Here is a 15,046-nt window from a genome sequence, read left to right as displayed (position 1 = left end):
TTATTATTTTTCTATGTTTATGTTCAATCCTATTTTTTTAAAGGTTTTAAAGAAAAAAAGAAAGGTTAAAAGGGGGGGGGGGTTCTTTTTCGTTTTGAATTAGGATAAAATAATGTTTTTTTGTTTAAATTAAAAACCATATAGGATACGAAAGGCCCTTGAAAATCGTACAAATATGGAAGATGACAGAGTAGCTATATTGGAAGCACAATTATCTCAAGCAAAATTAATTGCCGAGGAAGCTGACAAAAAATACGAAGAGGTATAAAACAACAACAAAACAATATGATATAATATTGTGCTGAGGATTAGGTAGAATTAGGATTTGTAGGGTTAATAGGGTTTATTTGTATAGGGTTAGGATTGTTAGGAAGTTTTTATTTCAGCTTCAACACGAACTGGACTTCATCATAACAACAATAAGTTCAAAACCACAACCATATATTCCATTATATAGATTTATTTAAAAAAAAAAGAAGTTATTATGAACAAAATAACTAAGAAACAAATATTTTCTTTCAAATAAACTAAAACAACAATGAAAACCTTTACACTAAACACCTTCTTACGTGTGGATGATGTGATGAAACATAATTCTCAAAATTCTACTCGATGATGATGATGATGACTTAATTTTTGATGAACGATGGATGATGATGACCATGATGAATAAACAACAACAGTGCCCGTAAGGTCCTTGAGAACCGCTCACTTGCCGATGAAGAGCGTATGGATGCCCTCGAGAACCAACTTAAAGAAGCTCGTTTCCTTGCTGAAGAAGCCGACAAGAAATACGATGAGGTGCTACTTCCTTCTAAAATAACTTGATGTGTTGTTTTTCTTAAATGTTTTTACAAAAAAAAAATACCTACTGTTTGCTGCTGAAACTTGAAACTACTAACTAAAGTTTTGCGCGTGCCTGTAAAGCAAAATAATTGAACTATAACTTTACAAAGCAATCAACAATCAAAATCATAAAAAATACATTTCATATTTTGAAAACCTCAAGAAATCTATAAAATAATTCACAAAAAATAAAACTAAAATTAACAAAAACAAAAAAAATAAAACAGCACACACTTTTATTGTGTTATTTACAAAAATACCAAATGATGGACTTACTACGTATAGATATATGTATTCAACAGAACCATCACATATACATGCATATATGTACACAGTTATTTATACTAACAAATTGATGATGATGATGATTTTTTAAAATCGCATAAAAATAAGTCAAGTTAAAAAAACAGAGATTTTTCAAATTAAGAATGCAAAAATCAAAAAGATAATCTTTTTTAAAAAGCATCGTTGGAGCTTAAAAAATATAAAAGAAAACACTGAGAACATAATTTCCTTCGTGATATACTGAGATTGGATGAGTCAACTGCATCTTTAAACATAAAAATATACATCAAGCGAAATAACTCTCGTTTTTTTTAAGTTTATCAAAAATAAAAAAACTAAATTAAATCTATTTTAAAATAATGTCAAGTTGCCTTTTTTTCTATTATTAAAACAAAAAAATAAAAATGCAATTGTTGTTAATCTAAAAAAAGTAAAATCAATCAATTTTTATTCTTTTTTCGTTCATATTAAAAAAATTGTCATAAACCAAGTGTCTTAAATTTTGTTTAAAATAAAATTCATAAAAATCTGATTTTAAATTCTTATATTTTATTATGTTTTGTAAAAGATTTGTTATTTAGAAAATTAAAAAAAAACTATAAGTGTAAACTATTCTCACACTCACGTTGATCTTATTTTAATTTTGTTCTTTTTTTATGTTAGAATAGTATTTAACTTATATTATGACGAATCTTAAGTAAATTAATTATACAAACAAAACAATGAAATAATATTTGCAAATAAAGATATATTTTCTGTTCACAAGTTAAGGGTTTTACGTCGTCGTTAATCGTTTTGTTTCGCTTCGTTGGAAAGTAGGATTTTCTTGAATTTCAGATTTGATGTGATGATGATAACAAGTTTTGGAATTATTCTTGACAAATTTTGGATATTTTTTTTGAAGAGATTTACAGGATTTCAAATTAAGGAAATGCTTTTTATCGCAGTTATATTAATTTAGCAAAAAACACAATAACTCGGCGTCAGTTTTGGCTAATTAGCGAATTTTAAATGGCATCACTTAGGACATGAAAAGAAGATTTTAAAAGCAATTTCCGATTAAACAAAAATGATCGGTTCATAAAGTGATAATAATTTTTACAATAGTTGTCTCATATTTATGGAGAAATGTAGAGAGATCAATAATCAAAACGACCATCACGTATAGTCTTAGCCGATTCAATCCCCTGAATTACTATCCGGCATGTTTTCATTGTAAATGGTACCACTGAGAAGATAATTGTTTGATGATAGAATCCACTCCAACATGATGATGTTGATTTATGAATTATTTAGCCCTATCACGAATTCCGTCGTAATCGGAAACTTTTACGAATCCCGAAAAAAACTATTACCAAATACGTTCGTAGTGCAAAATCTCTTCAATTCTATATTATGCACAGATTTCGTGATACCGTTTTTACGAATTCTTAAAAGTTTCTAGCTAGGAATTGAATTCCTGATATGCCTAAATTATTGCATATATTTTAGCCCAGATGATCATTATTTCTTTATTTCTTAAAAAGAAATTATTTAGAAAGTTCCTTAAAAAAACTTGAATAGGTCTTAACTTAAGTAATTTTATTACTTGCAGGATCTCTATTGCTTTTTTTGTTTGCAACGTTATGTTCTTTACGAACTTCTGAAACTTAAATTCCAGCATTGAAATTAATCCGGTAAAATGTCTGAATTGACATTTTATCCTTTTGTCAGAAACTCAAATTATGTGCTGATGTATTTGAAATTTGAAAACATTTTATTTGCACAATTATTTCTCTGCTAAAAATGTATTTTTCTATTTTCGTGATGGAAAATCATTTTCATGAACATGTCAAAAAATTAATGGAATTGTTCCACTGATATGGACTTCAATTGACAGGTTCAGTAAAGACCAAGGCAGGTAGTTAAATTTTGGGTTTTAATTAATTTATAACCTTATTAATTTATAACATTATTTTCAACAAAAAACTCCTTTTATACTAAATTTTCAATAAAAATGTGTACTTTATAAATACATAAATCACAAAGTAATAAAGTCCAGCTTTCAGTTGAATAAAGAAATAACATGATCAGCTTACATTTTGGCATACATTAATAGACTTGACTTGATTGTAAGCGAGATTTTTCTTGGCTAACTTTTAAGTTAACTTTCCAATAAAGTTGCCAAACAGATACCATAAACTTGCCTTGAGTCCCTTATGTCGTCTGAACCTTTCCAATTTTGTACAATTTTAATTACAGATTTCCGTCAAAAAAAGTCTCCAGTGGAATTAAATAATGACCTTTTTTGACCTTTTTTTCAATGATCGCTGTAAAATGTTAGTTTCAATCATGGAACCCAATGATAGCTATGACTATCCTCTTAAATAAATAAAAAGTATTCATTCAGAACATACAAACAAATTAACGACGGGTTTGTATAGTACCGACATATACTGACTATGATTGGAAACATATAATAGACAATCGCCATTCCCTATCTTTTGGTCGAACATGAGCTTGAGTGAACCATTTTATACATAAACAAATCAGAAATTTTCAACAACTACTTTAGGTATGTAGAAAATATTTTATGAAAAAAATATTAAAAATGTTGTAGGTGTACTTTTTGTACGAGCACAAACACGAAATACGTTTTTAGGTCACTTTTACTGCAAGGATACTTTTTGAAGTCATCGTCGAATTTCAGTCGAAAATAATATTGAACTTGGTATGAAGATCAGCTTTTTATATCTGACAAATTATTTACCTAGGCCTTACAGATCAAAAAACTTATTAGCAGCGAATAATTAATCAAAAATTTAAAATTTAAGGACACCGTAAAAACAGAATAAATAAATAAGAACCAAAAAAAAAATCATATTTTAAAATTGTAGCATAACAAAACATGGATCATAACAAAATATTTAGACCAATCAAATGGTGTTGTTTATATCAACAAAATTAAATGTTTTTTCTGTAGCACAAACAAAAGAAATCTTTTTTAAAGGGTTTAGTTGTCATGAATTCAAATCTTGCCTTAAATTTTTCCACAGGTTTGAAAATGTGCATATCTCTTAACAATAAATTGTAGGATGATTTTTCAAAGTAAAAATCTTTGTCTTCGAGATACATTTTAAATCCATTAGTATTTTACTTTTGGAGTTCATTTTTTGTGCTAATTTCGAATCTGAACTTTGATTTTAACTACCTGCTACCATTTCAAAAATACCCGTTTGCAAAGACATGTCGACCACTGTAAGAAGTGAATTTTGATTAAAATTCTTAATGAAAGTAAAAGGGGACAACAAAAACAAAACATCATACATTTTTGAATTCTTACAGTTGGTCTTACCAAGAATTTTCATGTAATTAGGAGAACGAACTTGTCAATAATCAAAGTACTTTTGACAACAATTGTTTCAGTTGTTAAATTAGTAATATTCAACTTTTCATGTTTGCGTGTTTAGGTTGGAAAGTAAAATCCGAGTTCAAAATCAAATGGATATGCCCTACCTTCATGAGAGTTTTTCTAGGAGGTTTTATCTATATTTCTAGCCAAAGCTATGATGATAGTGCGTGTATAGGAGTAGTAGAAAAGATTGTTTTTATAATTTTAATTATTCACAAAAAAGTGAACCATCATATTTAAATCAACAATAAAATCAGAAATATGTGTTGTTTAAAAACTTTATGCCACAATGAAACTCCTAAATTTTATTGAATTGTGTCTTTTTTTAATCCGAATAAATAGTGCTAAGGTCCATGCCAAGAACCTTGTATCTTAAGTATTAAAAGTACCCAATTACTTATTTAAAAGAATTTAATAAACAAATAACAACAAAAAGGAGGCCAAATAAGTTTTAATACTTGATGCAGCTTTGTGGAAGATAAAATAGGACATTGGATGTTAATTACATTTAAAAAATAAAAATCGACAGTTCTTTTAGGTATAGATACACAAAATTAAAATTACAGAGTTTGCTGATTTATAACTGATCTGGAGAAAAAAAGCCAAAAAACAGTATTTTTTGTTGCTCAGAGCAGGAATATTTAGAAAATAATGCTGTCTACATATCTCTAAATTAGAAGACAAATAATTCATTCAATATTCTAGTGCATCCAAAACTGCCCAAGATTTCTAAAAACGTTACAATATTTTTTAATTAAAAATAGAGTTGTTTGTTTTATTGCATGCTTATAAATTATATCAGATATTACTGCGATTCCTTTAGTCATTATTGAAGCCTTGCAAGTACACTATCTGAGTTGTTAATAGACTTTTACGCCTATTTTTTTTACATTAGTTCTAAGCTGTCCTAATACACAGTCTGGCTAAGCAAAGTAATAAGTCTGATACAAAAAACTAGTGACTAGTAACATTTCTACACATCACTAACTTTACAAATGAGAACTAGAAGTTAATATGTCTAAAACTGGCCATTTTAACTCTGAGTTGACATTTCAAAAATTGTATTTGTATTTGTTCGATATTTGAACTTTAGAAAAATATACCAAAATGTCAAACTTAATACAAACATTTTAAATCCTGCTAAACAATAATTCGAAACAATGTTGTTCCTTGGCAGCATATTTTTGCATTATTAATTTAATTTTGATCTTTATTTCGTTTAATGGAATTATATTTTTTTGCGTTTTAAAGATGCGCCATGACAACAGATTTGTTCTAATATTCGTTAAAATGTTAACTTACAACTTGCAAAAAATGGAACAACTTTTTTTTTTAGAATGCTACCATAACAAAAGCAATATACCTAATTTGGCCAATGCTTAACGTTCTACGCAACTCTTTTCCATTGGTAGATTGCACAACATGTCCTGCCCTATCACAAAGACAAAAACACTCCACTTTGGAGACTTTTACTACAATGATCATATTGATCTAAAAAGTTCAAACATCTATTGTCTCAAATGGCTAAATCTAACTGGTTCAACGAGTAAAGTAGATCTTCAGATCCATGTGATATCACAACGGACAAACTATTGGTCTAAATGTGTTGGTTTCTAGTCAACAGCCACCCTAACCTAACCTAACCCAAGTAACATCTGCTGTTGTTGTACTTCATTCGTTGCCAAATGAAGAACAAATTGAAAAGGTAGTTTTTATAGAACTTCGAAAAGACTCAACATCACCCCAATTATTAATTTTATATTATTAAAATCTTGAAAATAAATTATCTGAAGAGGAGATTAAAAAATATTTGTGTTACAAAAACAGAAAATAGAATTAAAAACAATCAAACAAACACCCTTATTACTTTTTTCTAAATAAATACCAAATTGGATGAAATCTTTTGCTTTGATTCCAGTGTTAGGTCCTAGGCTATCAATTTTGCAGTACCAGAAAATATCTATTTGAAGGGATTGTAGCTTAGTACTGCTGTGATGAAATTAATGTTGATCCAAACTTGCGTACCAATGACTGATATGATAACCAGGTCCAAGCTTTTTTGAATTGTTGCTTAGAAATGATTCCTTATTAATGCACGATTCCAAATTGATAAAGGACTAGGGCCTTTGGTACTTGTCTGAAGAAATGGGTTGATATCGATTTTAGTATTAATTGTACGACTAGTACCGGTTCTAACGTTAGGACTCTGTGAAGATATTTCTCAAAAGCGTTAACGTTTGAAACACTTCAGACAACTAACTTGAGATAAGAAAATGGTTAACTCACTTGCTTCGTAGAATTCATTGACTATCTTCTGACTTTCAAAGTGATTGTGAATTCAAACCTAGATACTCCAAGAAATGTATTAGCTACCTGTATGAATTTGAGAATTGAAACTTAGATACTTCAAAAAATTTAGTAGCTACCTGTATTATTTTGTATTGTACAGCATTTTGTTGAAGAGTATATAAATTTTGTTCTTCAGGAAGCAAAACCACTTAACAGGTCTTCATGTGTGTCTATTTGATAAGAAAATATTGATACTAAAAAGCTCTTAAATTTTGATGAAAACAATCAAAAAAAGCTCTACAACAGCTGAAAACGTCTGCTTCATTTGCTCATTTGCAAATTTCCTTCTTTTATCACAGGTGTTTTTGTATTTTATTTGTGATGTATTAATGTATCTATGTACAACTTCCTTATTAGGTGTACATTATATATGTATCTATGTCTGTAGTATTCACATTATATTGACAATTGTTACGCATTTCGATTAAATTTTCCAAAGTATTACACAATTGTCCGATAATAGAACAAACTAATGCAAACTCTATTTCCATTTTTACTATTTTCTATTTGTTAATCAGTAAAATAAAATATCTTCTACATAGGTAGTAGGTATTTGTATCTATTTAATTATTGTGTGGGCGTGACCAAACCAAACAAATTGTCAAGCACAGACAGACAGACATGTCAACTATATAAGTACTTCTATCCGTATTAGTTTTTTTTGTCTTTTTAATAGAATTAATTTATTATGCAAGATAAAAATAAGAACATAACTCTGTTGTCTCATTTAGAAATGCCTTAAATAAATTAAATTTAATTTGAGAATTAAATGAATTTAAAACAAATAAGGCGCCAAGAGTATGTATATGTAACATAACATAATTTTTGTTTAAATATGTATTATTAACATATTTAGATTTATGTGCAGTAATTTGTGCTCTTAAGGGCACATGCATATTATAATTTCAACTTATCAAAAACTTTAATTAAATTATGTAATGAAAGCGAAACAATTTATCTGTATATGGTGACGAATGGTGATGATATTAATTAGATATTCTAGAAGCACACATAGAAACGACGACAACTCAAACGTTGTTTAATCAAACGTTTTATGCTCTGGTAAATTTCTGATATTTATTACCCTTCTCTTTCTCTGGACACGTACAGGGAGTACAGCATGTATAGTATAGGTTTTTTAAACACCCACCGGATGTTCAGAGGAAGGTCGTTTTAGAGTTTTTGTCCAGTTCGATATTTTTAATGACAATACATTTTTAAATTAGTTTTGAAGCAATGGCATTGGATTTTTTCTTTGTGATTGGTTATTAATAATTATATATCACTTACAAATTAGATACGCGTACATAATATTTTTATGGTTGACCTGACTTAATAAACTTTTAATTGGATTCACATATGGTAAATATTTTTTTAAGGGCATATTCGAAGGAGACACTTATACACTTATAGGTTCTTAAAAAGAATTTAACTGGGTGGAGCACCAATCAATTTGCATTTATACCTATAAATCAGTATTTGAACACATCTGGCCACTTCTCTAGGAATTCAGTTTAAAGCTTACAAAAAGACTTGGTTACTATTTAGTATTAGGTCCTTATAAAAGTTATAATATAACTTTTGGTAAGGTTAGTTCCGAACACGAAAGATTTGTTTGATTTGTAAAACTGTAGAAAAGCTGACGGAAGAAAATTCATACATTTTTTTAGCTAGAATTGAGGTTTTAACACTAAATTCCTAAAAGACACATATTTAGGTGGCATATTAATAGCCCTCCAGTTATTGTTATTTAATTAAACGCATTTTAGGGGGCCCAGTTACAGATATCATTGATTTCCACCATTAAAAATTTGGTTTTGAGATTAAAAAGCGATTAAGAGAGTAAAATTTGTAATATTTGGCGTCAAAATGAAGCTGAAGTTGTTGAATTTAACGCAGAACTTTTCTTTTAGTTCATTTTTTTAGTTTTTCAATGATGAAATCGTTTTCAATGAACAAAATCGGTTTACTGAAAGTGTTCCATTTTCTTTGTACTCCCACCTGTCATTTTTACTTGAAGTGATCAACTATCAATCAATCAATCAAGAAAACACTTGATTCCAATAAGGAAATGTGTGTCTAATGTCTAATTTTCAATAAAAACTATAACCAATCGGCCAAAAACAATATCCAATGATTAGTTTCAATGATGAAAACCAATGATAGCCATAATTGACCCCTAAAACGATACCCTGGAGTCTAACTATAAGAGAGTAACTATATAGAGAGTATTTTTAAGCTGTTTTTAATATACAAAAATCAAATTTTTTGGTGCGAGTTAAACAAACAATAATGTCACTTTTAATATCAATAACTTGAATATTGATGAAGATATTCTGCTGGACATGATATTGATGTGATTCCGTCCAATAATCGCTTTGACATCGCCGACCATAATTGTATGTGAGTTATTGATGCGAAACAGCAATAGTTTTCATTGATTTGATAAATATTGAAAATAAACGATTACTTGGCTTGGCTTGCCACTGCGCATTTACGAGCAACGTTTTTTTTCAGGCGATGCCATTGGTTTTTTAGTTTCGAAAAGCTGCTTTAGGTGTAATCATGCCAAAATCATTTCTTTTATGTTCGACAGCTATTCAATGTCCCCAAACCAACTCCAGAAGCATTATTTGTTTTTCAGATTCGGACAAATTTTGTTCCCTAAGTACTTTTAAGTCTTCCTTTTCATTCATTTGCAATTGAAAAAAAACATTATCAGCTGTCATTTTGACGGACTTGACTTGATTGTTAGGAAAATTTTCCTTGACAAACTTTTCAGTCAACTTTCTGATGGGGTTAGTTAATTGAAGGCAATGGTTTGCCAGCTGGCCAATCAGATACTAGAAACTTGCTTTGCTGTAAATTTTTCAGTTTTTTTTTGTCGTTTCTAACTTTATAGGGCTACCAAATTCTATATGAGTAGCACCAGTTTCTATCCAATGACTAAAATTAAGTCTCAGATTCAGTAAGACTTTTACTTGGCCCACTATTTTCCCGTCATCTGTTTTTAAACGTTTAAATAGCTTGAGATTATGTTTCTTAACTTAGCTATTTTTTTTTCCAAGGGCTTAAAACAACAAGCCAATCCAGATATCTATTGATATTTACCTGAACGTGGCAAGTGATGTGATTTTTAAAAAGCTGTTCTCTCAGAAAACTCAGTTCGTGTTCTTAATAAAAATAATTCCATGTCGTCTTGTCTATGACCGGTAGTTAGTTCTACTTGTAACATAATTTCATAGAATAATGAGGCATATGAGCATCTTTTCACCACGTATTAATTTGTTCGTTTACGCACGAGCTTGAGCTTTCGCAACCAGATGTGTGTCAAATTGTAGGTAATGGTTTGTTTGCGTTTTTAAAACTATTCACAATTCGCTTACTTATTCATACCTTATGGTTACTGCGTTTGGAATAACATTGCTCTTAAAGTTTAGCAGTATACTCGTGGCGTGATGGTTAATGCGAAGGATTGTCAGACTGCCTGAGGTCTTGCGTTCAATATCTAAAAGTTTTTTTTTTCACGGGTACTGACTCTTGGGAGAAATTGACAATTTCTCCAAAAGTAATTATTTTCATGAGAACGATTTCTCAAGTATACACATGCCAAGCCAATCGGATAGGACATACAAACCGTAGGTCTCGTAGGATTTAAAGTTGTAGTTTCTTTACGAGCTGTTGTACCAGGTAATTTATTTATGTTAAGGCTAAGTACTGGAATTTGAATATTACATTATTTTCTATAATCGCATATTTGTCTGAATAGTCACGTCTGAACCCCAAAAATCTAGATCTTGAGATAAATTCCATCTGAGTTAAATGAGAATCAATTTTAGGAAAAAGAAAATTTAATTGAATGAAATAATTTGTCTGATAAAATTTCTCATCTGTTGAATTGATTTATGAAAGAATAATGCGACTAATTGTGTTCCCTAGGGGACTGGATACCAATACTCATTTTACCGTGTGCATTTTCAATTATGTACTTCCTTTTGAAGAACTTTAGTAACTGGGGTATTTTATGAAACCTTTTGAAGAACCTTAGTAGCTGGGGTATTTTGAAAGAAGTTACCTTCGAAATAGTAAATGATGTCATTAAATTAAACTAGATCCCAGCATAACATAAGTTTCTGTTGGGTACCAGGTTACAGCGGTGTACCTGAGAATGAGAAAGCTGAAGAGCTGGTAAGGCTTGCTACAACACTGAACCAATGCAAATTTACGCATAATTGGCAATAACATACTTCAAGAAACCAATAAAATAGGGAAAAGCCTTTAAAACTGTGCCTCAGAAAGGAAGCAATGGGCCAAATTTCGACAAAACCAAATCCCAATCGATTATGCACCTAGACAAAAAGTTTTTGCCATATAAAGATAATGCACCTTGCTAGCGATGACATAACCTTAGGATGCAGTTATGAGGAAGAACAAGAAGATACATTCCACTCTGCCATACTAGAAACAAATTCTTAAGTAGACATATCTTCAATAAACTTGAAGAACTTGAAGATATTTCAATAAGCAGCCCATTATGCTTCATCAAAGCCTCTAAATGGCTAGAACAAGAAAACTGCTAATATGATAGGTTTAATTACTTTTTAAGGAAACTTCAATAATCCAGGGTATCACAATGGATAGACATTGATCTGAGTACGTCATCAATCGCCATCCCATCAAGCTAACCTAACTTAAGCTCATTATAGAACCTACAGATAGCACTTTCCTAAATAGCAGTTTAACCTATCTTAGTCTGGAAAGTGTATTCCAAGGTTTTGATCTTTTGCCATTCTCTTTTGATTTGATCAATAAAGCTCTGGCCCCGTTAAGGGTCCTTTTTTTAAAAGAAATCTCCAACATACCCTGGCCAATGACGTGAGACATTAAATTTTCTTATTGGCACATTTTTATACTTAGGCTTAGATATATGAAGTGATGGCAATATTTTAGTTTCCATAACCGACATACTTTCAAAAAGAAAAAATTATAATTTAATTAATATTTTTAATCAGGAGATCAATCTTCTGATATGGAAAGATCTGATCTATTTTAGAAAATGTGAAGTTCCAAAAAGTATTAAGAAAGTTAAAAAATGACTAATTAGCTTAAAAATGATGGAAGCAACCACAGTAAATTGATAATATTATAGATTATTTATAAATTAAAAGCAATAAGAGAAAGAGATGCCTATAAAAAATTAAAAATGCAAGATTCCTGATTTTCAAACGTAAACAAATTGTCATAAAATTTTAGTCTAGATCAATTTTCCTCTCAAAAAAAGTTATCACATAATTTTGTCAAGATTCCGCCGTGTTACACAATCACATCAACTGAATCATCAAGCTGAATTCAACGATCTCAGTATATACACCATCATAAAAGAAGCAGAAATTATGTTCACAGTGTAAAATGGTAAAAAAGCATCTTAATTACAAAATTGATTTTCAAAAACTTTATAAAAACTACTATTTATCATCAAAAACGCTGCTTCAAATTTTACAATGCCATTAATTTTGCGTGTGTTTGCTTGTTTTTTGTGTGATTTTCTCTAATGGATTCAATCAAGAAGAAATCAAAAATTTTAAATTTACCATTTTATTAATTATTCGAAAAATAAAGGTTGCCCGTAAATTGGCCATGGTTGAAGCTGATCTTGAGCGCGCAGAGGAACGTGCCGAGTTGGGAGAAAAGTATGTTATCAAATAAAATTCATCTGTATGATGATCTTTTAATAATGTGTGTCTGCGATTTTTATATTTATTTTATTTATATATATTTTTTTCTAATATTAACTAATATCACACAAATTAATTCAATATATTTTAAATTCAAAGATTTAGCTAGATAGTTTTCAAGAGAGTTTTTTTCAGCGCATGCTATAACAATAAAAATATATTTTTCCCTATTAAAAATAAATAATTAATAATATTCATTTTGTTGTCTTTCCCAAATCCAAAACCAAAAAAAAAATGTTTGCTAAAATATTTTGCGCTTGTTTGTTGTGTTGTTTGATATGCTAACTAAACAATAAATAAAACAACGAATTAATGCAAATGCCAAATAAAAAAAGGTTGCAAGAAAACTAGTCCTCATGGAACAGGATTTGGAACGTTCCGAGGAGAAAGCTGAGCTTGGCGAAAGGTTTGTTTGTTTAATTGCATTTTTTTTTGTTTTTCTACTAACTTAAAACCATTGCACAATTTGTTGTGTTTATTTAAAATAAATATAATTAAAAAAAAAACTACTTTAAATGTGTTAACTACATTATTTTAAGAGAGCTGCAATATTGTATACCCAGATAATAAAAACACAAATATCCTTAAAGGAAATTATTCTAGTTTTGTCTCTGATTCATTCCGGAAGCTTTATTTTCTTATCCAACACAGAGAACTCAAAATAGCCATCGATTCATAACTCTATAACCATACATTTATAAGAACGAAAAATATAGCAGACTACAACCGTACCTTTTGGATTGGTATTATAACGATTCGCAACTTAATGAAAACCCACATGAAAAGAATTGTTTGCCGCTAATGGCTACCTTTTTGTTTCTTTCATTTAATACAAAAAAACTTTAGCCCTAAACTGCTAAATATCGTATTATTTTGGTCTTAAGGCAATAAAGCAGAGAACTTCATATTTGTTTTGTTATTATAGTCTTAAGTTCAAACTAGTTTCTGACTTAAGACCTTTTTGCCAAACTTCAAAGAATTGGTATTATCTTATGTGGTTTATGTAGAGAGTAAAGGAGTTTACATCTCAATTCCTTCGTTAATGTCCCAGCCTACCTAGGTGCTCTCTTTTTTGTCCCTGAATTCTTAAAAATTTCCTAAAATTCAGAATGGTTCAAAAAGGTACCACCAACCTTAAACTTCCAACGTCTCCCTCACCAATTCAATTCCTTTTAAATTCTATGAATAGCACAATAGATTCGAGCGAGATGTTTTGGCTATTTCTGATCCATCACGTATTCTTACCTCACCTAAATCCATGATTTTATATTTTGAAGCTCTGCTCATGGATCTTGACACTTACGATCAATGCATTGTCCTAGGCATTTTGAAAAAAAAAAAACAATAATAAGGCCTTTATTTTGCCTGCAAAAATGTAAAGGAACTAGAAATGTAATTCCTAATACAAATTCGACTTTCGGTGAGTTGCCTTTTTCTTCAAAAATAATCCGAATTGAAAAACTTTATTTGTTGAATTGACATCTTATTTGAATGAACCTTAAAATTCTGAGTATCATATTCTGTACATAAATATACATGGTCTGGCAGCGAGGTATGGACGATTGGAAAATGTTCATTTTCTCACCAAAACCCAAATATAATATTAAAAGTATTAATTACGTACGAAAAATCACATCAGTCAAGTGCTGTCCATTTTAGTCAATACACTCCTGCAGACGTTGTGAGAAGTTCCGCATACTCCTCTGAAGCATTTGACGTGAAATTGCTTGGATTTCTTGCGTTATTGTCTGACTTTGATCTGTAGAAAGGTTGTTCATAAATATCTTGTGGGCCCAATAACCATTGCGGCTAATATTAAAATAATTTCGGAATTGATTTGGTGTTTCAATGACCAAACGGCCTGTTTCAATGAACGTGCTGTAAATAAACACACTATGCGCAATCAATTACGGCTGGAATGGTATCTCGATAATACCCACACTTATAACAATACAGTTTCCCTCAAATCTTATATACCTCTCTGCCGGACCATGTATTATAAACCTAAAGATTCAAAATTTAAACATCAAACTATGAGACCCTTACACCGCTCAAAAATACGAGCTTTGGCTTCAATGATTCAAATCTCCAAAATGTACGACCATGTCAGTGTACAATATGAATAATGAAAATTTTGCTTTGGAGTTCAATTTATGATAAAAAATAATATCTTGAACTTTGAAAATTTCACCCGATTGTGAGAGCAAGTTTTGTTTTTTAATCCGATTTCTATATTGCAGCTTTTTTTAAATTTTATTAATTTAATTACTAAACATTTATTCTAAAATAAACTTCATTCAAAATATATTCTAATACAACCGTTTTTCTATACACAATAGCAAAATCGTGGAACTTGAAGAAGAACTCCGCGTTGTGGGTAACAACTTGAAATCCCTCGAAGTCTCAGAAGAGAAGGTCAGTATCTTTATATTATTTAAGT

The 15,046-nt window shown here is 29.9% G+C and overlaps 1 protein-coding gene across 18 annotated transcripts in view; it reads left to right on the top strand.

Annotated features, from left to right (window-relative positions):
- LOC129938453 (tropomyosin-2) overlaps positions 1-15,046 on the top strand; it is a 53,848-nt gene that overhangs the window by 27,142 nt on the left and 11,660 nt on the right. For 10 of the 18 annotated variants that reach the window (XM_056046032.1, XM_056046023.1, XM_056046026.1 and 7 more), the window contains 3 exons: positions 684-801; positions 12,491-12,561; positions 14,946-15,021. In XM_056046032.1, the coding sequence (XP_055902007.1) occupies positions 684-801; positions 12,491-12,561; positions 14,946-15,021 (265 nt within the window). Of the gene's footprint in view, positions 1-144; positions 263-683; positions 802-12,490; positions 12,562-12,941; positions 13,013-14,945; positions 15,022-15,046 lie in introns of all 18 variants that reach the window. The other 8 variants (XM_056046033.1, XM_056046028.1, XM_056046027.1 and 5 more) reach the window with 1 other exon arrangement.

The sequence above is a fragment of the Eupeodes corollae genome, chromosome 1, assembly GCF_945859685.1.
Source record: "Eupeodes corollae chromosome 1, idEupCoro1.1, whole genome shotgun sequence".
Taxonomy (NCBI): Eukaryota; Metazoa; Arthropoda; class Insecta; order Diptera; family Syrphidae; genus Eupeodes; species Eupeodes corollae.
This window is presented reverse-complemented; position numbering and strand designations above follow the sequence as displayed.